General features: G+C 44.2%; 1 protein-coding gene across 1 annotated transcript in view; it reads right to left on the bottom strand.

The window, feature by feature from the left end:
• The window catches only part of RYR3 (ryanodine receptor 3), a 526,048-nt gene that overhangs the window by 236,820 nt on the left and 264,132 nt on the right, over positions 1 to 25,096 (bottom strand). The window contains exons 13-17 of the mRNA XM_042942518.1: positions 17,438 to 17,606; positions 15,954 to 16,089; positions 12,938 to 13,033; positions 10,017 to 10,135; positions 2,483 to 2,616 (exon numbers count right to left, since the gene is read on the bottom strand). Of these exons, the coding sequence (XP_042798452.1) occupies positions 2,483 to 2,616; positions 10,017 to 10,135; positions 12,938 to 13,033; positions 15,954 to 16,089; positions 17,438 to 17,606 (654 nt within the window). The remainder of the gene's footprint in view (positions 1 to 2,482; positions 2,617 to 10,016; positions 10,136 to 12,937; positions 13,034 to 15,953; positions 16,090 to 17,437; positions 17,607 to 25,096) is intronic.

The raw sequence follows: 25,096 nt of genomic DNA, 5'->3' as shown, positions 1-25,096 counted from the left end.
ACACGGGACAGGTGGCAGCTACAGACTCGGAAGCACGGAGATAAACAACAGCAAGCAGGTTGAACTGGGCCACAGGATGCACTGTCAACTGAAGGCAAGAGCACTTTTGTGTTTTTCATAGGATTCTAAAATAGGAAACGCTTAGAGCTTCTAACACTTGATCGAGTTCTCAGTGGGAGGTGTCAGGACAATGTTAATTCTTTTTAAAAATATAAAGAACGTCTCCTTGTTCCATTCAAGGCAAGCAGTATTTACTGAGTGTCGACCATGGGTAAAAGATGCTGAAAACGTCATAGAAATGCATAACCATAAATCCTTGTGTCTTTCTGTAAGTGGAAGAAGGAACTTAATCAAGTTCCATCTCCTGGGAAATTGGTTCAAGCTCCCCCTATTCCCACAGTGGCAGCTTTGTCACCTAAGCATAACTAGTAACAGTGGCCTCTTGAAAGCATTAAGAAACCTCTATTTGAAATAAGCCAGACCAGGGGCACCTGCGTGGCGCAGTTGGCTGAACATCTAACTCTGGTTTTGGCTCAGGTCATGATCTCACGGTTTGTGGGATCAAGCCCTGCATCGGGCTCTGCGCTGAGCAAGGAGCCTACTTAAGATACTCTCCCTCTCTCTCTGCCCCTCCCCCACTCGTGTTCCTTTTCTTTCCCTCTCTAAAGAAAGCAAGCAAGACAAACAAAGAAAACGACATGGAACTACTTACAGGTGGAATCTAAAAAAAAAAAAAAAACAACGCAAAACTTCTCGAGAGCAGAAAAGCAGTTGCCAGGGGCAGAGGTAGGGGGTGGCAAAAACAGAGGTTAGAAAAAAAGTACAAACTTTCACTTATAAGATGCATATCGTAGGAGGATACAACGTGTAACATGGTAGCTACAGTTGGTAACACTGTATTGCATAATTGAAATGTGCCAAGAGAGAAGAACTTAAGGGCTCTCTCACACACAAAAAGGATAAATATGTGAGGTGACAGATGTGTTAATCTGATGGGGCAAATCCTTTCACAATGTACATCAAATCATCATATTCCATACTTTAAATATCCTTTAACTGTTTGTCCATTATACTTCAATGAATAAAGCTGAAAAAATTCAATTGAAGACAGCAGAAAAAGGGAGAAGGGAAGAGAAGCCACTCTTAGCCAACTTTGATAAGGGCTAGAGGACTTAATGTATCCAGAAAGATGGTTAAAAGCTTGGGACAAACGATTTAGAGTTTTCCTGGTTGGAGTGCTATTCTTAAATATCTACTGTTCCGGGCTGGAGCTGCATCCCATTTTGGGTGGGCCAGGAAAAACCAGGTTGGTACCAAAAGAAACTGTGTGGATGGCTCAGTTCTGTTCTACTCTCCACAGTTCTTTCCTCACCTTGTAGATTAGGGAGTGGGCCTGGGTAGAAGATAGCTCGATAACTTAGGCCTGCCTAATGTAAGTCCCATGAGTTCACATGACTCACATGTGGCTGCACGTGTCGATCAGCAGGCTAGGATTCTGTGTGAGCCCATGCTCTTCATCGTGGCCTTCACAGATAACCTCGAATGCCATGTGCCAGAGGATGCAAGAAACCATAGTATCAACATGGGGCATCCATTCTATTACAAGATTTTGAGGGGCACCTGGGTGACTCAGTCAGTTGCGCATCTGACTTGGGCTCAGGTTTGATCTTGTGATTTGTGAGCCCCACATCAGGTTCGCTGCTGTCAGCCTGTCAGGGCAGAGCGAGCCGGCTTCGGATCCTCTGTCCCCCTCTCTCTGCCCCTCCCCTGCTTGCACTCTCCCAAAAATAAACATAAAATTAAATAAAAGAAAGAAAATTAAAAAAAAATAAACGCAGGACCAACGCAATAGTGCTGGAAGTATCCAGGAGCTGAGCTAGGTTAAAAAAAAAAAAAAAAAAGATTAAAAAAAATAAAAGGTGGTATATTAAAATAAAAGTGAGGGGCGCCTGGGTGGCTCGGTCGGTTAAGCGTCCGACTTCGGCTGAGGTCATGATCTCACGGTCCGTGAGTTCGAGCCCCGCGTCGGGCTCTGTGCTGACTGCTCAGGGCCTGGAGCCTGTTTCAGATTCTGTGTCTCCTTCTCTCTCTGCTCCTCCCCTGTTCATGCTCTGTCTCTGTCTCAAAAATAAATAAACGTTAAAAAAAAATTAAAAGAAAAAAGGGAGTATGTTACGAAGAAGTTACAAGATCTGTACTTAACTGTAACATGAAACATGGTAGACCACTTTGGGTTAAATGCTCTGGCCCTCAGGTGGAACACATACTCTCCACTGTCAGCTACTTCAGGGGAAACGTTTAAAACCCTGTGAAAAGGGCTGGTGTACAGGGCCCTGAAAAAGCACACATCTGCCCAGTGTCATCTTATGTACCCACTTCGCCATGGAAACCGTCGGGATGCAGCCCTGGAGTTCAGATCAGCCCTCTTCCTTTCCTGTCTGGAAACAAGATGGACACTGTGGAATGATGAGAGTGGCCTCACCTTGTCACGTCGTTAATCAGCCGCGTCTGCAGGAGCAGGTTTCTCCGGGGCAGCAAGTTGTCACAAATCAGATTCTGGTTGGCTCTCACGGCGACCCCATTGCAGAGACAGAGGGAGCACAGCACATCCAGAACCTGCAGCAGGACACAACCCACAAAGCCTTAGGACCACCTGGAGGGCACAGTGGGCAGGACCTGATTGCCAAGACATAGGAAGGAAGCGGGCCTTGTGAAATGGCGAGGGGAGGCTGGTGGCAGGTGGGGGGACCTATTCAGAGTCAAGGCCACCACACCTTCCTCACCAAGAAAATCAGTGAGCAATGCTGGAGCCTGCTGCCCCTGGGGGACACGAAGCTGGGTTCCTTCTAGCCCCTCTGCCCTCACCTTAGGCCCCTTCCCTCTCAACTATGCATGTGACCTGTGATCACTGTTCTGTGAAAACAGGTGGGAGTATGGGCTGTGAAGACAGACTGTCTGGGTTAATATCCCAGCCATGGCAGGACTAGGGTCAGATGAGGCATCTGGAGCACAAAATCCAGGCCTGACACCCTCTTGGGAGTCGTGCATGAATGGGGCATGGACCCAGAAGGACCTGGAAGGTCCTTCATTGGCATCGAGGCTAAGTTTATGCTCCCGCCCAGCCTTGGAAACCCCCTGCACTATGATCAGTAGGGACTCATAGCTCTTCATGAAAGGTGCTGTTAAAGAGAAAGCCACAGGGGCGCCTGGTTGGCTCAGTCGGTTAAGCGGCCAACTTTGGCTCAGGTCATGATTTCACGGTCCGTGAGTTCGAGCCCCGTGTCAGGCTCTGTGCTGACAGCTCAGAGCCTGGAGCCTGTTTCGGATTCTGTGTCTCCCTCTCTCTCTGACCCTCCTCTGTTCATGCTCTGTCTCTCTCTGTCTCAAAAATAAATAAACGTTAAAAAAAAAAATTTATTAAAAAAAGAGAAAGCCACAGGCCCCAAATGGCATCACTTGGGTTAAGGTCCCAAGTCAGTAAGCCAAGACTTAATACCTAATCTAATTGTAGTTTCAAACCCCTAGGAATGTAACCTTTAACCAGTCAGTATGGGGATTTCCCGGTCAGCAATAGGAAATTGACTGATAGATCCCTTCTGTTCCCAACAGGAGGATGACCTTGCCTAAAACAATGGATTCTTTGCTAGTAATTTCCTTTTCCCCCCACCTCCTCTCTTCCTTTCAAAGACTTTCCTTTCCTGCAGCCCTTTGGAGCTCCCCTCTACTGCTAGATGGGTTGCTGCCCGATTCATGAATCGATTAACAAAGCTAATCAGGTCTTTAAAATCTCCTTGAATTTTTGTTATCTAACAGCACTCAGCTTTCCATTTGACCAAGGTCCCTCACAGGCAGCAGGCTTGCGGAACCTCACATAGGTCAGTAGAGAACACAGTAGGGCAGATTCCAGTTCCTGGGTCTCCTGCTGTGATATCCTCAAAGTTCGTTAAGAGACACTTCTATTCCTACTAATGGTATTCAACAACCTTTCACCCGCTCTCCTTCTCTCCTAGAGTGAGAGCAAACCTTCCAGAGCCCAAGTGTTCCCTGAACCTATGAGACCAGCCACCAAGCCACCTCTGCACCTCTTCATTTTCCAGCTGCGTGGGAAGTGGGAACCCAGCCCCTGGCTTCCTAGCCACAGTCTCCTTGTGCCGCATCCTCTCTCATTCAGATTTTGTGTGCCTAGATCGACAGAGGAAACTGTTCTGGGCCAGGCACTGCTCTCCCCTGTCTCCCCTACAGGGAGGTGTGTGCAAACGGCAGTTGATAAATAATAACCGACAAGATTGTGGCAGCCACATTTCAGTCTTTCAAAGTGGCCACTAAGACTCGATGCTTAGTGGGGTTGGATGAATTCAGGTTGTTGGCATTAGTATCCATAATTCTCACAAACCAATTTTCTACCTGACTCCCTGAATGTCAATTTCGTTCCAGATAAATACAAAGCACATTTATGGGACAAGCAGAAAAGAATCCCAAAGGCAGTTTAATGGAGAACTCTTACCATTCCCACTCTGTGAAACATATCGACTGTGGAACTAGAAATCCAGAGGATAATTTCTCATTCTAAGGAAAGAGCCACAGATGGCCAAGAAATTAAATACTTATCATCCAGCCTATCAGACATTTTCATCGGTTTTGCCTTTGAGTGACGGCTGCGGGAGCCTTGCAGTCATAGCTAGAGGGACAGCAGAGCTTAATTCCCATCCAGCAGGAAGAGCAAGGAGAAAAAAGGCTCTGTGAGAAGGACCTGCCTAATATAATGTCTCACTTATAAATAAACAATGCCAGAAAGCAACGGGGCTGACTTGTTTAGGCTTTGTTTTAGCAGGCCTTTCTTGGGGTAAAACAGGGCAACGTGGCCAGACTGCCTATCTGAAAAGGTTTAAGTGGGTTCCTGTCAAGGTGACGGGAACGTAGACAAGGCCAGCCCACCACAGGGGACCCACAAGCATTGTGCCTGGGGGTCATCTGTACTTAGGGAGAGGGAGTATCTTCGTGGCCTCTGAGAAATGTGGCTAGATGTGGCAGGCACGAACGAGCATTCACCAAGCTCCAATTCCTTCTACTCCACAGCCCACAGAGGCCCCACTTCCCAGCCTACCCGGCAGTTTGTGGGGTCATGTGACTGAGTTGTGGGCAATGGAAAGCGGATGGACATGACCTACATGGCTTTCAGGCCTGGTCCCTAAAAATCTTCTACACAGTCCTCTGCGCACTCACACTCTCCTCCCAGCCAGAAGTAGGGGTCCCGGGGAAGATGACAAGGACATCACCTAGCAACTTGCCAGAAATGCAGGTGTTTAGGACCACTTCCTCTGCTCCCCTCCACTGCTCCCCACACCAGACTCACCAGCTGAGAGTCTTCATTTGAACACAAGGAGTAAAGCACACTGCCTTCTGCAAAGCCTTGAGATGGAAGGAACTCGTGTCTCCCCTGAGTGGCCACACAGCCTGAAGCCCTCCCACTGACTGGCCTAGGGTGGTGATGGGAGCAAAGATACATCTTCCTAGTAAGAATCTGGGCTGTCATAGGAGTTAGGCTTCTCTAATCTATACACTGGCCCAACTAGAGACTGTCCCTGGCTCGTGTTGTGGAGGTCATTGGCTTCTGGCTGTCCTCCTTTTCAGACCCCACATTTCATTCAAGATCCTCTCTGTCTGCTTTTTATTTCCACTAGTCTCTACCCCCAAACAGAGGCTTATGTGGAAATTCTCCTTCAAAAATAAACACCTATCGTATATCCATGGAAACATCAGTTGGCTGTTGCATTTTGCCCTTCAGCTTATATCTATAAAAACAGCTCCATGCTAAAATGTAATTATTCTGTATAAAAGCTGTAAAAATGCTAATGGTACTTATTCTGTGATTCTTCTTATTGAGCCCTGTATTTGAAAAATGAAGATTTTTGAAGCCCCTGAGGAACAGATTTTTTTTTTTTCTTGCTGCAGAGGCGAACTGGGTTTCTAGAAAGGCTTCTCTATTGCCTTGGCTGCCCGGGGGCTCAGAGATAATTTCATGGAGCTACTATAGCAACTACGTGGGAGTTAATGGTATGCTTCCCTGTGTTCTGTCTTCCCCGTAACCCAGGCCAAACCTCCAATTCTGGTGTCTACTTTTTTGGGACCAAAGTTGTTACATTTTACCATATATTTTTCTCATTGGGGGCTCGAAATCCTCATAAAAATAAAACATATTTGTGACTACTGAGGAGGTTTGGAGTAAGATAGGCTTGGGGGCAAGTAAAAAGGGCAGATTTTATTTTTATTATTAGATGGGAAAATTAGAGGGCGACTTAAAATGTTCCAATTGTTCTTTTCACCAAACAAGAAAACCAGTGCTACTGACATAGTGTGTTTCTTAGCTCTGATAAGCCAGCCATCTGTTGGATGAGACAAGGCCCGTCCATATGGGTGAGCTTCCATCCAAGGTGAGATGGGAATGTATTCTGGCTCCATTCATTGCTTTTATTCATTTAGGACACCCTCAACAAACACGTATTAAGTGCCTGCTATGTGTAATGTATGAGCTTGGCACTGTGAGGAATGAAAAGTTGGTCCCTGCCCTGAAGGAATGTAGAGTCTGTGAGAGCAATCTATGTGCAAACATGACTACAGTGATAGGTGAAGCAGAACCACCAAGGAATGGAGGGCTAGTGGTAGGATGGAGGAGAGGAGATCACATCCAACTGGTATCAGAGAAAGTTTCCTCGGGGCACCTGAGTGGCTCAGATGGTGGAACGTCAGGCTCTCGATTCCGGCTCCGGTCACGATCTCACGGTTTGTGGGTTTGAGCACCACGTCGGGCTCTGCACTGACAGTGTGGAGTCTGCTTGGGATTCTCTCTCTCTTTCCCTCTCTCTCTCCCCTCGTCTCTCTGCCCCTCCCCTGCTCACATTCTCTCACTTGCTCTCTCTCTAGACATTAAAAAAAAAAAAAAGAAAACTTCATGGAGGAGTGGCATTTGAATAAGTTTTGAAGGGCAGACAGAATTTTTCATGGGTGCTGGAAAACCAAGAAGTGAGGAGATGTGGAGATTTCAGCACGAGTCAAGGCACTGAGAGGTCGAGGGGCAGAGAGCATTCGGAGAATGGTCTTTTCACTCCAGAGATTGTGTTCTTTCCCTCGAACTTTCTGACCTCCATTGGATCATGCTTTAGATGAGTGGCAATGCTTTCCACGTCAGGGAGAGAGCTAACAAGTGAAAAATCTTAGAGGCTGCATTAATTACTGCCACCACTGTATCTACTCCCGTACTAAACCTGTGATTAGAGCTGGAACAGTACAAAAAGGGGTTCATCAAACCCATGAGATGTACAAACCTTTTTTTTTTTTTAAAGAAAAATGTCACGACCCTGAAGACCACAGATGGGCCCACGGGGGAGTGCAAACTCCAGTCTCAGAAACCTTTACTGGTCTAAAAATGCCTTCTAATTATGAATTCTTCACTGTGCAGTTTTGTTTTTAGAGAACTATAAAAATAAGAACGTGCAATTAAAAATATTCTCCCGGAACACGTGGACCCCAAAGAACATGTTCACAGACGGCAGTTTGAGAAACACTGGAAAGAATATTAAATGCTGAGGGGGGAGACTCAAAGTCTGGTCCTGGGCTGTCGTGAACGAGTTGTGTGGCCTCTGGCACGTGACTTAACATGTCAGGGCCCACGTCTCAGCCTTGTTTCTGCCACCGACAAGTGGAAATAACAATGCTACGTCATGGGGTCATACTGAGGACAAAGAAAATGCACGGGAATGTGGAGGACAGCACCTTGCATTTGTCAAATGCACAAATGTTAGCTATTGTCGTCGTCATAATTGCTGTTGCTATTATTGGGAGAGCTGCGAGGTGCTTTGTGCTTCTAAAATTCTATGTATTTTCTCGAGTACTTGGGTGGCTCAGTCAGTTAAGTGTCCATCTTTGGCTCGGGCCATGATCTCGCGGTTCATGGGTTTGGGTCCCGCATCGCGCTCTGTGCTGACAGCTCAGAGCCTGGACCCTGCTTTGGGTTCTGTGTCTCCCTCTCTCTCTGCCCCTCCCCTGCTCACATGGTCTCTCTCAAAAATAAATAAACATTAAAACATTTTTTTTTACTTCTATGTATTTTCAGCCACTATCTTCACGGAAAACTAAGTGAATAGATCAGAGACATGTGAAAACCCACGACTGGAGAAAAAAGAGCAGCATGGAGAGCAAAACATTACCTTGACATTTTCCAAGCAAAAAGAAAACGTCACAGCAGAAGTCTGGCCTTCACTCTGCACATTCTTTATAAAGCTACCACAAATAGCTCTATTTGTGATAGCTTTATTGATGATTTGAGACAGATTTCTCTTTGGAAATAAAAGTTATCCAGATAATTTCTAAGGGAAGGCCTGAATTCATGGCAAACCAACGTTCATCCAAAAATCTATCGAGAGACAAAAAAAGGGATATCCTTGAGGAGGCTTTTATGTACCGGTAACATACTGCCTGAACTTTTCCAACATTGCCGGAATTTCTCAGTGCCTTGGCTCCCAAAGATTAAAGACCGCCCTGCTACTACACTCAGGTAACCTATCAGAGCAGGTAGTGATTTGTAGCAAAGTCCTTCAGCTTACTGGCCTCAGATTTCTCAACTGTGGAATGGGCAGCATAGTCATCAACTCGCCACCAAGCGACATCCATTAAATGCTCTGTAGCTCTTGGCTGAAAGAAGCCATAACAAAGCTGGTTATTCGTGAAGTTTGTTATGTGGTCTGACCATAAAGATGACCCAGGAGCAACGAAACAACAGCAGCTTTTCTCTAGCCAAAGGGCTCTTCCTGACATCTGCATGTAGCTCATGGCCCAGACCATGTGTTTCCTGGGTGCTTATCAATTACTCTTATTATGCTTTGCTGACAGGAGAGAACATGTCGGAGCATACAGACGCTGGTCTGATGCTGGAGCCTCATGCCTGCTTTTCATTTACCCCATTTGGGAAAGCAATTCCAGGCCCCACATATTTCTTTCTCTTCTTTGCCAAGCAATTTCACAGATGCTAAGGACCATGGCTTTTCTGCTTCCTAAGGAAGGCACAGCTAAGCAATGCTGCAGAGGCTTATTCTCCTGGACACCCTGAAACGTGTCTCAAATAAGCAGCGCCCCCCAATGATGGGGAACACAGAGGGCCAGTGACCAAGCTGAGTTTTCGTCGCTGCAGGAGCACAACCGCGGCAGCTCATGTCATCTGCTCTTGAAATACACCCTCTCGGCCTTGGGGTACCTGCCTGCTCACTAATTAGGGCAGGAGCTCCCCAACCACGGGGCTGATGTTGAAGAGTCGGGAAAAAACATATTTTAATAGACTTTCCCTGCAAATCGGTGTCTTCAACACATGATTCCGTAAAAACAGAGATGACAGAACTTTAAGACCCCTAAAAAACTGATGGAGCTTTCTACCTTAGCAAATGAGGTAGCACTGTCTCCATTGCGCAGATGATATAAACGAGGCCCCAAAGCACACAGCTGTTTTGTATCTGTGCTCTTGCTTGCTCATGAGCAAAAAAGTAGATTCACTTCCTTCGCTTGGTGCGACTCAGGGTAAATCTGATTTCAGTTAATAACAAGCCAGTTGCCAAGACTTTCTATGCTATTTTGATCTGATTTTTGTGTATCTTCTTTCTACAGCTTGGTATTAGCTGTTCCACTACTAAGTTCCTAGACCCCAGGGTAGGTCTTGCACTCACCCCAGCCCAGCACCTTATGCAGTCGGCTCCATGTTCAGGGCTGAAGGTGATGGATGAGCTGGGCTTGTGAAGCTGGTGGAAAGAGAGAGAGGACCTCTAAAACCCAGTGTGACAGTTTGTCTTGGAGTGTGCTCCTAGGGCAGGAAGTGTCTTTCAGAACCTCCGTTTCCCAAGGTGTTTTTCTTTTCCCTACCCTCAAATCAGAGCCAAGAAAGAGACTAGTTAACATGCTCTCAGTAACACACACTGGTGATTAAGCAGCAGGAGAAGTCCATCCCTGTTTGGGTTCTTCTTTCTGACACCCACCTTGTGATTCCGCCCATGCTTATCCAACAGGGAGATGATAGACTTGATGTGACCCTCTGCTATCAGATTTAAGGCTTCTGGGCTTTCAGTCAAGATGCAGTGCAAAACTTCCAAGATACCTGTATAAATGCCACAAAAATCATGTGGATGTTAAAAAACCTGCAGAACCGACCGTACTTCGGAAACCTGAATTATAAGTGAAAGGACCATCCTGAGGGGACAGAATATTATCAGCTCCTTGAATGTATTAAATATTTCCAGCCAGAAGAAAGACTGCAGCCATCTCTGGTAGACTTCAGGAGCCTCTGGGGCCTAAGAAGTCTGTGATTTAGAGAGGATATTTCCTTAGGCACTAACCTCACCTTCCTCTTTCTTAGACAAAGACATGATCCTTCTACGTCAAGACATAGAGAAGCAGCAAGTACGTCAGAGAACGACAAATACTATATGATTGCACCCATGTGTGGAATTTAAGAAATGAAACAAAGAAAACAAGAGACAGAACAGACTCAAATACAGAGAACAAACTGGTGGTTACCAGAGGGGAGGTGGGTGGGGGATGGGTGAAATCAGGTCAAGGGGATTAAGAGCACACTTATGATGAACACTGGGTAATTTACAGAATTGCTGAATCACTATATTGTACACCTGAAACTAACAGAATACTGTATGTTGGTTACACTTCAGTTAAAAAAAGAAAAAATTGTAGAGGAGCAGCAGTAAAATGGAATTCTTCACTTGGTCAGACCAAGCAATACTTAATTAAAATGGCGGATGCCCAGTTTAGTATCAATTCTAGAGGTCCTTCAAGTAATTTAGAAAATATTGTGAAACCAACAAAACTAAAAGGCAACCAACGGAATGGGAAAAGATATTTGCAAATGACGTATCGGACAAAGGGCTAGTACCCAAAATCTATAAAGAGCTCGCCAAACTCCACACCCGAAAAACAAATAACCCAGTGAAGAAATGGGCAGAAAACATGAATAGACACTTCTCTAAAGAAGACATCCGGATGGCCAACAGGCACATGAAAAGATGTTCAACGTCGCTCCATATCAGGGAAATACAAATCAAAACCACACTCAGATATCACCCCACGTCAGTCAGAGTGGCCAAAATGAACAAATCAGGAGACTATAGATGCTGGAGAGGATGTGGAGAAACGGGAACCCTCTTGCACTGTTGGTGGGAATGCAAATTGGTGCAGCCGCTCTGGAAAGCAGTGTGGAGGTTCCTCAGAAAATTAAAAATAGACCTACCCTATGACCCAGCAATAGCACTGCTAGGAATTTATCCAAGGGATACAGGAGTACTGATGCATAGGGGCACTTGTAACTCAATGTTTGTGGCAGCACTCTCAACAATAGCCAAATTATGGAAAGAGCCTAAATGTCCATCAACTGATGAATGGATAAAGAAATTGTGGTTTATAGACACAATGGAGTACTATGTGGCAATGAGAAAGAATGAAATATGGCCTTTTGTAGCAACGTGGATGGAACTGGAGAGTGTGATGCTAAGTGAAATAAGCCATACAGAGAAAGACAGATACCATATGGTTTCACTCTTATGTGGATCCTGAGAAACTTAACAGAAACCCATGGGGCAGGGGAAGGAAAAAAAAAAAAAGAGGTTAGAGTGGGAGAGAGCCAAAGCATAAGAGACTCTTAAAAACTGAGAACAAACTGAGGGTTGATGGGGGGTGGGAGGGAGGGGAGGGTGGGTGATGGGTATTGAGGAGGGCACCTTTTGGGATGAGCACTGGGTGTTGTATGGAAACCAATTTGACAATAAATTTCATATATTAAATAAATAAATAAATAAATAAATAAATAAATAAATGAAAGAAAGAAAATATTGTGAGTGTTCCTCGCCTAAGAGTTTTTCTAGGAACCACCCCAGAAAGTATTTTCATTTTAGATGTACTGGTGTATCAAGCAAACTATAAACTCACTAAATAAAGTTTATCTTTGCCTCTTTACTCAGCACACTGGATGGTTTTCTCTGTGAAGGGAAGGCTTAAGAAACACTGACTGGTGCCCCTGCAACCTGGCACCTACAAGGGTAACACACCATGATGAAAATATAAGGGAAGTAGTTGGCCAGTATCTTTATTGGTTTTATTGAAAACACTCCCCTTGGTTCCGGTTTTCTCAAGGTTTTCATAAATTATTATGAAATGTAACATGGCCCATGGAGGAGGCACTGAAGAAAAAACAGGGGCTTGAGAATACATAGGTGTAGGTGGATAGACCTTAGGGGAGCCTTCCTTTGGCCTGTCCAAGTTCAGGCCACCTCTGGACAATGAAAACAGCTTCAAAACCTTTTAGCTTTTCAGAGAGGGGTCTGCAGCTGTCATGTTCTCTCATCGCTGAGGAAGCCAATGGTTGAGCTTCACAGCCCAGTTACTTAACTTACCAACAACAACCATTCTCTTGGCTCAAATTCTCTGTGAGTCATCAGGAAGCATTATAGATAGATGTCAAGGGTGACTTAGCGGGACAGAGGACCATCATTTCCTCCTATCCCATGTCATCCTTCAGTCTGCTTCTAACCACAACAGGATAAGCATGTTCAGAGAGGGTGTAGAAACCCAAGGAAAAAGAACTGCATGCAGCAGGTAGGAGACCACTGCCTGGGTGGGGGGCAATGAAAGGATCCAGGGGATGGAGATAAACACACAAAGTGAAAAGTGAAACAGAAAAGGAAATCACTGAAGTCTGGATTAGAGTGGTTAAATAAAGTCACAGCAACACCAGGAAGATTCAGGACCTTCTCTTTGTCGAAGTAATCACTTGAGGATTGCTTACACCTCAGTGGGAAAACAGAATTATTCAAAGATACAACTTTTATTTATTTATTTTTTTTCCAGAAAGAAAAAACCCCACCTTCTTCAGTGGTTTCCTGTGAACACTTACCTGAGGAAGATTCTAGTCTATCCAATTTGCTGATTAGCCAATCGAGGTTATTAGAGAATTGAGCACAGTTGTTTCTGTTTCCACGAATGAGAGCAGCTGCAAACAAGGACACATTGGAACATGTAGGTTAAAGGGCAGGAGGATGGGCATAAGAACTTGGGAAACTGTTAAGCACAGCATCTGCTTAGCAACTGAAAGGAACTGTGTGTAACCATCTTCCCCTTCCAAGCCCTTTGATACAGTTGTTCCTATACTTAGCAAAGTGAAAATCTACCATTCACTCAACTATTCCAGAGAATCTATGTACCAAGCACCTGTCTACTTGCTGGGAACAGAGCGGTGGGAACACAGCAGCAGATACCTGGTTGGTTACTGGTTTAAGAACTCCATTCTTTGCACTGTCTTCTTAAACCCAGCTACAGAGTTGCTATTTTTCAATGCTAAAGGGAGGCATCCCAGTGAAACAGCTGGAAAGGTAGGTGAAACTAACATGCAAGGGTGCCTGGGTGGCTCAGTCCGTTGAGTGTCCGACTTCAGCTCAGGTCATGATCTCACCGTTGGTGAGTTTGAGCCCCGCCTTGGGCACTGTGCTGACAGCTCAGAGCCTGGAGCCTGCTTCGGATTTTGTGTCTCCCTCTCTCTCTGCCCCTCCCCTGCTCACTCTCTCTCTCAAAAAATAAACATTAAAAAAATATTTTAAAAACAAACGAACAGGCCAATAACTGCAAAACAGGAAACTCTAAAATACCTAAAACACATCAGCATATGACGAGGGTTCCCAAAGTATGGTCTGTGGAGGCCAGAATGCTTCACCTGAGAACTTGTTAGAAATGCAAATTCTCTGGCCTTATCCCAGATCTAAGGATTCAGAAACTCTGGGGATGAGACTGTTTTAACCAGCCCTCCAGCTGATTCTGATGCCTGCTCCAACTTGAGAACCACTGGTAGAGAACATTGGTAAGGGTGGGAGAGAATATGCTGCCAGGAGATTTTCACCAAACTAGACCAAGCAACCTTCCCTCCACAGGCCTCTGCAATGAATCCACCTAAACCACTGGTCCCATGCTCTTCATGCTGTTGGTTTTCAAAGACAGGTTTCACAGATGCTTCAAAGATACCTGGATGAAGGAAAAGTCTTCCTGAGGACCTCTGCTTTGTACCTCCACAGTCAGAGGAGGGCTGGATTGAGTCTGACCCCCCAAACCACTTTCAGGTCTGCAGCAGCAAAGGGGTTAAGCACAGGGTGCTGGAGTCAGGCGGCCTCACACCGTAATTCCTTCCCATACTACATGTATGACCTTGGGTACGTTACGACTTTGTGAGCATCAGTTTCTTCGGATTCATGACTAAACGGTTAACAGTGCCTATCCCTGAAGGTGTTGTTGGGCAGATCAAAAAGATATTCTACTGTTTGGCAGAAAAGCTCAATAACTGCTTGTTTTTGTATAATTGCTGTTGAGTTTGAGCATACCGGTACAAAGTATGAGAGTTGGAAGGGACTTCACAACGTCACACAGAATGGTGGTAGTCCAATCAGCCTGACCCTCGACATCGAGAATGGGTCCAATCTGACGTTGCTGGTTCCCCTCTGGCCCGCTCAACTTTCTATGGACTTTCTCTAATGGGACATACACTTCTGAGCAAACCCCCAAATGCTGCCTTGTCACCATCTCCAAGCAACTACCGGTGGCTACCTTCCCATTCGGGCAGATACTGTCTTCCACTGCCTTCCTCCTGTAGCTTGCTGGCTGGGCCCTGTGGTGGCACTGGTTAGAGCAGGCCCCAGGACATCACCCCCACTGGTGTTGTGACAGGAAAGGCTGGGCACCGAACCTCCTTACTCCCCGCCTTTGTCTCCCCTCCCCCCCACTCACCCAAATGAAATAATGAACAGGCCAAAGTGGCAGGAATCACGACCAACCAACAAGAGGCCAGGGACAGGTCAGGGAGCTGAAAAGAGTGACTGTCCTTCAAGTGCAAGTGCCCGAGTCTAAAAGTGGAATGCACTGCAAACATATTCTAGTCTTGTTCCCTCATTTTATTTAAAAAAATTTTTTTAGGGGCCCCTGGGTGGGTCAGTCGGTTAAGCGGCCACCTTCAGCTCAAGTCATGACCTCGCGGTCTGTGAGTTCGAGCCCCGCGTCGGGCTCTGTGCTGTCAGCTTGGAGCCCGGGGCCTGCTTCAGATTCTGTGTCTCCCTCTCTCTGGCCCTCCCCTGTTCATGCTCTGTCTCTCTCGGTCTCAAAAATAAATAAAATGTTAAAAAAAAATTTTTAAATGTTTATTTACTTTTGAAGGAGAGAGAGACAGAGTGTGAGTGGGGAAGAGGCAGAAAGAGAGAGGGACACACAGAATCTGAAGCAGGCTCCAGGCTCTGAGCTGTCAGCACAGAGCCCGATGCAGGGCCTGAACTCACAAACCACAAGATCATGACCTGAGCTGAAGTCAGACACTTAACCGACTGAGCCACATAGATGCAACCCCTCATTTTAAAGAGGAAGGACTGGGGGCACCCGGGTGGCTCAGTCGGTTAAGTGTCTCTTGGTTTCTGGCTCACATCATGATCTCACAGTTCCTAGGATTGAGCCCCAGGTCAGGTTCTGCACTGACAGCAAGCAGCCTGCTTGGGATTTTCTCCCTCCCTCTCTCCCTCCCATGTGCCTGTGTGCACATGTGTGTTCTCTCTCTCTGCCCCTCCCGTGCATGCGTGCTCTCTAAATAAATAAATAAACTATTAAAAAAAATAAAGAGGAGGGACTGAGGTTCGGAGAGAGTAATGACCGTCAAAGGTTGTACAGGTAGTTTAGGCTGGGCTGATCACAATCCCCTTCCACTCGCTGCTGCCTTCTTGCTCTAAGTGTGGAAAGTACACTAAGTTGCTGGCGAACAGAATGAACAGTGCTGGGCTGGAATCAGCCGGTTAACAAAAGGTGTCCAAGGAGTGAGGCCGGATCGGCGATCTTGCACAGACACCCTTGGAAATCCTCCCAGGGAGAGGCTCCAGGGGTGTGCTTACCCAGCAGTTTGTATAGCAGGCGCAGGATCTCTTTCCAAGCCATGCCACTCTCCTCCCTTGCAATTCCTGCAAAGTGCGCCACGCTGTTGTAGATGTTTAAGCGATCGATGCAGTTTAACACAAGGGCCAACATTCCCTGCGAAGGAGAGTGGGGGAAAGAGTGAAAGCCCCTGAGAAAGCAGGAGCCTTTTGTTCTTTTCCCTCCCACGTCATTCACCTTTTAAAGCTCGTAATGCTAATGTGCTAACAGACCTTCACGATCTTTCTTTCCCCCTAAAAACACAATGTACACATTCTTATGCCTCTGAGACACATGCGGCATCCATTTGGAGCATGAGTTAGCGGTTTCCTCATGGCGGGTTTGCCCCCGTGTGATTATCTCAATCTAAGGACCTATCACAAGAGGGAGCGTGAATGACTCTCACAAAAGCTTGCTCTGTGTCTGGTGGGAAATGGTTCTGACTCACCCAGAAACAGCCCTACATATAGTTCTTATTTTCCTGTCAAATGTCAAGTGAGTTCAGGAAGTTCCATTCAGATGCACAAAGAAAACCAAGCTTGCTTCCTCCCTCTCCCCCTGGCAAAAGGGTAGGATTAAGAGACAATAAAATCAAAGTGGATTTTTAACTACTTTTCTTCTACATTACAATACTACGCCACCCAGTGAAAACATCTGTGCCTAGTTGTTCTTAAAGACATACAGTTTCAGTAGCCTTTCAGGCGTAATGTCCCCAAAGCCAGTCTGCTTCGATCAGAAGACTGAGCAGGGCCAGTCTTATATTCCAGGCCAATGACTTTGGAAATGCCCAAGGGATAAGCCCTGTCCCCAGGAATGGTGGCCCTTCAGGGGGGCGACCATGACCTCTTACTGTCAAATCATCACGTCAGTGTTCAAAGAAGGCATGTGACCTAAGGTCCCGCCTAACCAAGGACAGAGGCAGAACCCAAGCCAGAGCCCCCGCCAAGTCCCAGGTTTGTTTTTCCTTGCATCCAGGTCCCATCTCTGGTGACTCAGATGCTCAGGTTCTAAGTCAGACCTGGCTCTTTACTTGTTACCTTTCAAACCAGCTCTTCAGTCATTTCCAAAGTGGCAGAACCTGGCCATGTGTATTTTTTCAAACAGGTTTTCTAGGTAATTCTGACATCTTCCAAAATTTGGGAATCACAGCCAATGGCATGCTCTAATAGTTGAGATTTAGTAACAATAGATTTGGGATACACACATGCACTGTGGCAACAAAGCTCTCAAATACAGTTTGGTTTGAGTGTGCCAATGTGCACGGTTACAACGTACATTGGTAGTGTAACCCGGTGGGGTGTACAGGGAAGGTTGGCTTCTATTTAATCCTTTTCTTCCCAGCTTCCTTCCTTTCTTGTTCTTTCATAACTACGTGCATGCATGCACACAAGGCTCAAGTGCAATCACAGGGATGTTTTAGCGGCGGACGCAAAGAGAATCGCGATGTTCAATTTTCTAGACTTACTTCTTCCTTGAAAAGATTCTGTCTGTTCTTAAGTGAGCGGAGCTTGTTCTGTTTGTCTTCGTGTTGCATCTCCTCCTCCGGGGGCTGGAAGTAGGCGATCAGGTCCTGTAAGGTCTGCAGGACCTCTTCTATCGGCAGGGTGATGGGGGCCGCCGTACGATTGTTTCCACTAAAGAACACAAGACGGACACGGACATGGACGTGGCTCAGACACGGGCCTTCAGGCAGCGTCCCTGACAAGCACCCGCCAGATCCTGGCTCTTACCTGCCCCACATGGGGCGCAGCGCACGGCTTCCTGCAGCAGTCACTCAGGGAATGACCACAAACTGGCGGTTGCCAACCAACAGACAACGGAAGAAAACACCTGCTTCGATTTTCAGGCCATTTCATAAATAAAGGGAAATGACCTGTGGCCGTCTGCCACACTTTTTCATTTTTAAAAGTAAAAACAGATTTAAAAATCATAAACTTATTCACTCATGGTTGTTTGGAACTATCACAGATTCTTCTTGGAATAGGTTAAACATAGGGGCGGAAGGGCTTCTATCACTGGGTCTCTCCCTCCATCTGTATTTTTGTCTTCTCTCTCCATGTATCTCTCTTTCTGCACATTTTTCATGACTCTGCATGTGTTTTTCTCTTATAGGTTTTATGCATGTGCACTCACACACCAGCTCCCCCTTCCTCATTTGTTATCTCCTTCGGACTTCCTCTGTGTGCGCTCTGTCCTCATTCTCAACAACCCCGCCCCCATCTTGTGACATCCTTCTCTCCTTCTGTCTTCATGTCCCTCTCCCTCCTCAGTGTTACCCTCCCCACCATCGCTCTTTCTCTGTTGTGATCCTTCTATCCTGAATCTGTGTTTCTGACTCTGTCATAATTTTTCAAAAAGTCTTGTTATTAAATCCTGTCAATGCAGAGAGACCACAAACCTCCACAGATGGCAAAATAAGCCCTCATTTTCCCATGTCCTTGGCAGGTACACTGGCGAGCCTTCTGGAAGGTAAAGGCTAAAAAAGAGGAAGGGGGAAATGGAGCCAGCCCCCGTGTAAATGCATCATGGCCCCAGGGGACTGAGAATTGGTGGAATGTATAAATAACGTCATGGCTTTTCCTTGGGTCAATTTCTAAGGACTTCTCCTTGAATTTACAGTGAACTTAGTTATATATTAACCTGGACACATGCTAAGAAAAGGCTGTTATCTAGGCCTGAAGCAAAGGCTTAATAAGCCCTAAGAGCCCTCAGCTTATGAAGTGACAATTCCAATTTTGTACATAAAAATGACAAGTGTTGGGGCGCCTGGGTGTCTCAGTGGGCTAAGCATCTGACTTCAGCTCAGGTCATGATCTCATGGTTCATGGGTTCAAGCCCCACACTGGGCTCTACACTGACATCATGGAGCTTGGTTGGGATATTCTCTCTCTCTAGCTCTCTCTCTCTCTCTCTCTTCCCCGTCCCCCCCCCCCCCCCGCCTGCCACCCCCTGTCTCAAAACAAACAAACATAAAAAAAAATGACAAATGCATGCAGTAAGGACAGAACACCAGTGGATTACAGGCAGGGAGATCCTTCTCATGAGTGTGTGCTCTGGACCGTGGAGGTGCTCAAGGAATGCTAATGACTATCTGAGATATTATAGTATACCTGCTGTGAGGACATGAGGTGAAGGTTTGAGACTACAAAACCTAATTGGGAATGACTTCCCAGTTCTAGATTCAGAGAAAAATGAACATAGTCTCCCCAGTATGTTTGGTCCAGTTGCAGAGTCCCCTAGCCCCACCTGCCCCCCTTTATAAAAACATTTTAATTCTACTAGAAACAATGACACCAGTTCAGTAAAAAGTGTGTGATTAAAATAAAGATGAAAACATACAAGAGGTTTGCTGGCATTTTGTAGTTTGAAAGGGCAACTTACAGGGGTTGGGAAACCCAAGTTATAGTCAATGCCATGAACATGTGCTATCTGGAGTGCCTGCTTTTAAGCCTCTTGGGCTTCACTTTCCCCCTGGAAAATAGGAAAGGTACAATCTACTATTGCCAGGGTCCTTCTGGGTCTAATTTTTTTGGTGGGTTCTCAACGTTCGATTGCTTTATCTTGTCCTTTCGAGACACCTCAATATAATAGTCTTCCGCTGGACTAAGGCAGATCCCTCCCTTCCCTCAAAACAGAGCACATACCACATGCCTGGCAGTGGGGAAACAGACATGACCTCTGAATGGCTTCAGGGCGCTCATGTTCTACTCCAGAACCTTAGGGAGGAGGCCCAGATGTACCAAGAAGGGACATAGGGACAAGATGATGTCTCAATTCAGAACTAACTACAATGGTACCTACTTTATCCCAGCCATCTTTCACTTCCTACTTCAGCCACTGCCCCACTACCTTCTCAGATCTTTCCAAGGACTTCTTTTGTTTAATTCAAGTACAATCCCAGGGATTCTGAATATTTACCATACTATTACCATAACACAACTATTTATGTATTGTTTCGATCATAAGGTTAAACTCAGGACAGCTGGGCAATATCTTCTCGTCAGCAGGATTTCTGAGACTCCCTCACCCCTCACGTTGTTCATCTGTCCTATTGGACAGCTCCCAGCAACTGACCAGAGGATGATGAGACAGCACAAGCCAACGCCAACCTTTCTTCCTCATTGTTCTTTCTTCTTCCTTCCCTATTAATTTAACTTTAATGTGTTTTTCCCAGAAGGCCACCCCCTGTCCTTCTGGCTTCCACTGTACACAGCATGTTCTGTTGGTTTCTCAAAAGAGACAGGAGAGGAGAAACTTACTCACAAATGATTTTTTATCCTTCATTTTCCAGCTCTTGAAAATTTCAAGTGCTATGGCTTTTGCAGCCCCCTTCGCTGCTGCATGGGTTTTTCAGTAGTCCTCCTTTCTTCCAAAAAAAAAAAAAAAAATCTTAGGGCTTGGAGAATCCAGAATGTCCCGCATTGAAGGGGAAACATCCAGAACAGCTGAGTGAGGAGCTCAGGAAATCCTCTCTCCCACAAAATAATGATAAACTTGGGGTAAATCATCTCAAACAATTGTTTTAGGACTCTGGAAATTGACCAAAGCCATACAATAAATTGAGACTGATCGACTGATTGACTGATTTATTAAATAATGAGCCTCAGTAAGAACAGTAGGAGTCTATGGTGTTTCAGTCTGAGGCTGTTTCCATGCTTTCTTCCAGCTTCAGACCAAAGAAGTTCTAACAAGGTGGGGTAGACAATGAGCAAGGCCACACATGTGCTCAGGAGGTACTGGAGAGGGACCTAGTTATCTACTCATCTCTGGCCGAATATGAGGTTTTGTACAAGCAGAAAGCAAAATCCAGGACAGACCTAAAACTGCCTGAACTCTGAATGTGTCATCTAGCCCACAAGCAGTTCCATCAGCAAATACTTGTAAGAAATATTTACAAGACAACCAGGCTTGCCTTCTAAGAAAGACTAAGGGAAGCCCTTCAGGCTGAAATAAAATGACACCAGACAGTTAGCAGAATCCACATCTAGGAATAAAGAGCACTGGTAAAGGTAATTGTGCAGGTAGATATAAAATATGGTATAAACATATTCATTTCTCTTTTGTTCTTATATTTTAAAAAACACAAATGGATAAGAAAATAATGATAAAACTGGGCTTATAACATATGGAGATGTAATATACATGATAATATTATCACAAGGAGGAGGAAAGTAATACTGGAGCAAAGTTGCTTTATTTTACTTAAGTTAGTATTAATCCGAGGTGGAGTGTTAGAAGCCCAAAACAGAGTGAGTTTCCTAGAGCAACCACTAGGAATATAACTCAAAAAAGTAGCCAAATAAAAACAAACAAACCAAAAAACCTTAAAGAAATTAAAATGGTAAACTAGAAAATATCTATGTAACACAAAAGAAGGCAATGAGAGGAAGAGAGGAAAAAACACGAGATCTATAAAAATCAGCAAAATGGCAGGCATAAATCCAACAATTTGAATAACTACATTATCTATAAATGGATTACACACACCAATAAAAGGAGGACACTTGTCAGAGCACATAAAAATAAAAATTCAGTGTATGCTCTCTATAAGACCACTTTATAGATTCAAAGATACAGGCTGCAAGTAAGAGGACTGAAGAACTTACACCATGCAAACAGTAACCATAATCTGCATATGAGGCATCTGGTGTGGCTCTACAAAACAGACTTGAAGATAAAAGATGTTCACAGAAAAAAAAGGGAAATGTTCTGTAACTATGGAAGAGTCAATTTATCAGGAAGATATACCTATTATAAACATATAACCACGTAACAACAGAGACCACAATGTATGAAGCAAAAGTTGAGAGAATTGAGGGAGAAACAGACAAGTCAACTTACCAGTGAGAAATTAAACACCCTATTCTCAGTTAATGTAACATCTTCTAATGGAACTGTATTAATGAAGGGCAAAAACCATATGATCATCTCAATAGACAAAGAAAAAAAGATTGTCAAAATCTAACTCATTCAAGATGAAAGAAACCTCTCAACAAACTAGGAATAAAAAGAGAACTTCCTCATCCCAATAAAGGGAATTTATAAAAACCCTACAGTTAACTTCATATTTAATAATCAAAGACTGAATGTTCTCCTGCTAAGATCAGGAACAAAACAAGGATGTCTGTTCCTTCCACTTTGATTTCACATCATAGTGGATGTTCTAGTCAGTGCAGTCATGAGGTGGTGGTGGGGGTGGATGGGAAGAAAGGGCATCCATATTGGAAAGAAAAAAATAAAACTTTCTTCATTCACAGATGATATGACCCTTTATGTAGATAAAGCATGCGTGTGCACACACACACACATCCACCAGAATAATAAATTTCAATTAAGTCACAGGATATATGATGGATATTTTAAAAACTCAATTTCTATATGCCAGTATTATTTATGCAGTGAAAAATCTGAAAAGAAATTAAGAAAATAATTCCATTTGTAGTAGCATCAGAAATAAATACTTAGGGGGCACCTGGGTGGCTCAGTTGGTTAGGTGTCTGAGTACAGCTCATGTCATGATCTCATAGTTACGGAGTTCAAGCCCCACGTGGGGCTCTGCGCTGACAGTTCAGAGTCAGAAACCTGCTTTGGATTCTGTCTCCCTCTCTCTCTGCCCCTCCCCCACTCACACTCTGTGCCTCTCTGTCTCAAAAATAAATAAACATTAAAAAAAAATACTTAGGAACAAATTTTACAAAAGCAGCCCAAGACTTAAACACTGAAAACTGCAATACCTTGCTGAAAGGAATTCAAGAAAAATAAATGGAGAGACATTCTATGTTTATGAATCAAAAGCCTCAGGATAATTAAGATAAAAGTTCTCCCAAAATTGGTCTAAAGGTTCAAAGCATTCTCTATAAAAATACTGGCAGGCTGTTTTGCAAAAACTGACACCTTTACCCTAAAATTTATATGGGAATTCAAAGGATTCAGAAGAGCCAATAGAATTTTGCAAAAAAGGTACAAAACTGGAGGATTCACTGTATCTGATTTCAATACTTACTACAAAGCTATGTTCATCATTTTGGCCAAATCACAGGTATGAAAGCCAGTGGAATAGAACTGAGGGTCCAAAAATAAACCCTTATATTTACGGTCACTTGACTTTTGACAAAGGTGCCAAGGCAATGTGATGGGGAAAGGATGGGTCTTGTCAGCAAATTGTACAGGGACAACGAGGTATCTACAGGATCCACTTAAAAAAATAAATTTCAATTCGTATTACCTCAGACCGTGTATAAAAATTGATCCAACATGCAACCTCGGCCTAAATATAAGAGCTAAAATTATATAACTTTCAGAAGAAAACACAGGAGAAAGTCTTGGTGACTGGGGACACCCAAAAGCACAGTCCAGAAAAAAAGTTATGTCATGTAGGACTTCACCAAAATTAAACCTTTTGTGCTTCAAAAGACATCATTAAGAAAATGAGAAGAAAAGCCACAAACTAAGAGAAAATAGTTGCAAATCATGAATCAATAAAAAACATGCATCCGGAAGATACAAAAAACTGTCAAATGTCAGCATGAGGACAAACCACCCAACTAAAAAAATAGGCAAAAGCCCTGATTACATTTTACTAAAGAAGAGATAGGAATAAGCACATGAAAAGATGTTAAAAATCATTAGTCATTTTGGAAATGCAAATTAAAACCATAATGGGATACCACTTCATATCCACTAGAATATATACAATCAAAAGTCAGACAATAAGGATGTGGAGAAACTGGAACTTTATATATTTCTGTGTGGAGTGTCTAATGGTGTGTCTACTTTGGAAGGCAGGTTTTCAGTTTCTTAAAAAATTGAACATACCTACATGTCCACTGATGGATGAATGGATAAACCAAATGTAGTATTTGCATACAACGTAATATTATTCAACCTTAAAAAGGAAAGAAATTCTAACATGCTACAATATGAGTGAATCTTGAAGACTTTGTTAAGTGAAATAAGCAAGGCATAAAAAGATAAATATTGTAGGATTCTAATTAAGTCAGTCAAATTCACAGGAAGGTTGAATAATGGTTACCAGGAGCTGGAGTGGGGGGGGGGGGGGCTACGGAGGGGGGAGGGGAAGGGAGGAAATGGGGAGGTTTTTTTCATGTTTATTCATTGTTGAGAGAGACAGAAACAGAGAGGGAGGGAGATCATGCACACAGGTTGGGGAAGGGCAGAAAGAGATGGAGACCCAGAATCCTAAGCAGGCTCCAGACTCAGAACTGTCAGCACTGAGCCTAATGTGGGGCTCGAACTCCCGAACTGCGAGATCACGATCTGAGCCAAAGTTGGATGCTTAACCAACTGATCCACGCAAGCGCCCCAGGGAGGTATTACTTAATGCATATGGAATTTCTGTTTGAAATGATGTAAAATTTCTGGAGACGGATGGCGGTAACTGTTGCACAACTATTTGAATTTAGTTAACATCACTAAATGGTATACTTAAAAATGGTTACAAAAGTAAATTCTATGCTTTGTATATTTTATCATAAAAATATTAAAATGTTTAAATGAGTTACATATGACTTTGCAATTCCATTTCCTGATATTTAAAATATATATCAAAAGACTTTTACACAAACATCCATGGAACCATTACTGATCATAAGCAAAAATAGAAAAAAATCCACTGTTCCTCAAAGGGTACACAGAAAGTGAGGTGCATCTGTACCTGTCTGTTCATCTCTCCCTATAGATAGATCTCTCTATACACACGTGTATGTATATACACAATCATACATACACATACGCAGACATTTATATGTGGATGTGTATTATGAGATACACATACACAGGAACACTCTTCAGCAATAAGAAGGAACAGAACACCCTTATGTACTACAATAGGGATGAACTTCAAAAATGTAATGCTAAGGGAAAATCTGGATCCAAGGACTACATATCGTATACATTAACTTATAAATGTGTTAAATTGAGACCCAAACCAGATGACTGGTTGCCTAAGGCTGGGGGTGGGAACTGATATACACTGCAATGGGCATAAGCAATCTTTTGGGGGGACTGGAATGTTTTAAAAGTGAATTATGGTGATGGTTGCACAGCTCTGTAAACTTATTAAAATTCACTGAGTTGCATACTTAAAAGGATGAATTTTATGATA

This window comes from Panthera leo, chromosome B3 (genome assembly GCF_018350215.1).
Source record: "Panthera leo isolate Ple1 chromosome B3, P.leo_Ple1_pat1.1, whole genome shotgun sequence".
Taxonomy (NCBI): Eukaryota; Metazoa; Chordata; class Mammalia; order Carnivora; family Felidae; genus Panthera; species Panthera leo.
The sequence above is the reverse complement of the archived record's forward strand: the minus strand, read 5'-3'. Positions and strand labels throughout refer to the sequence as shown.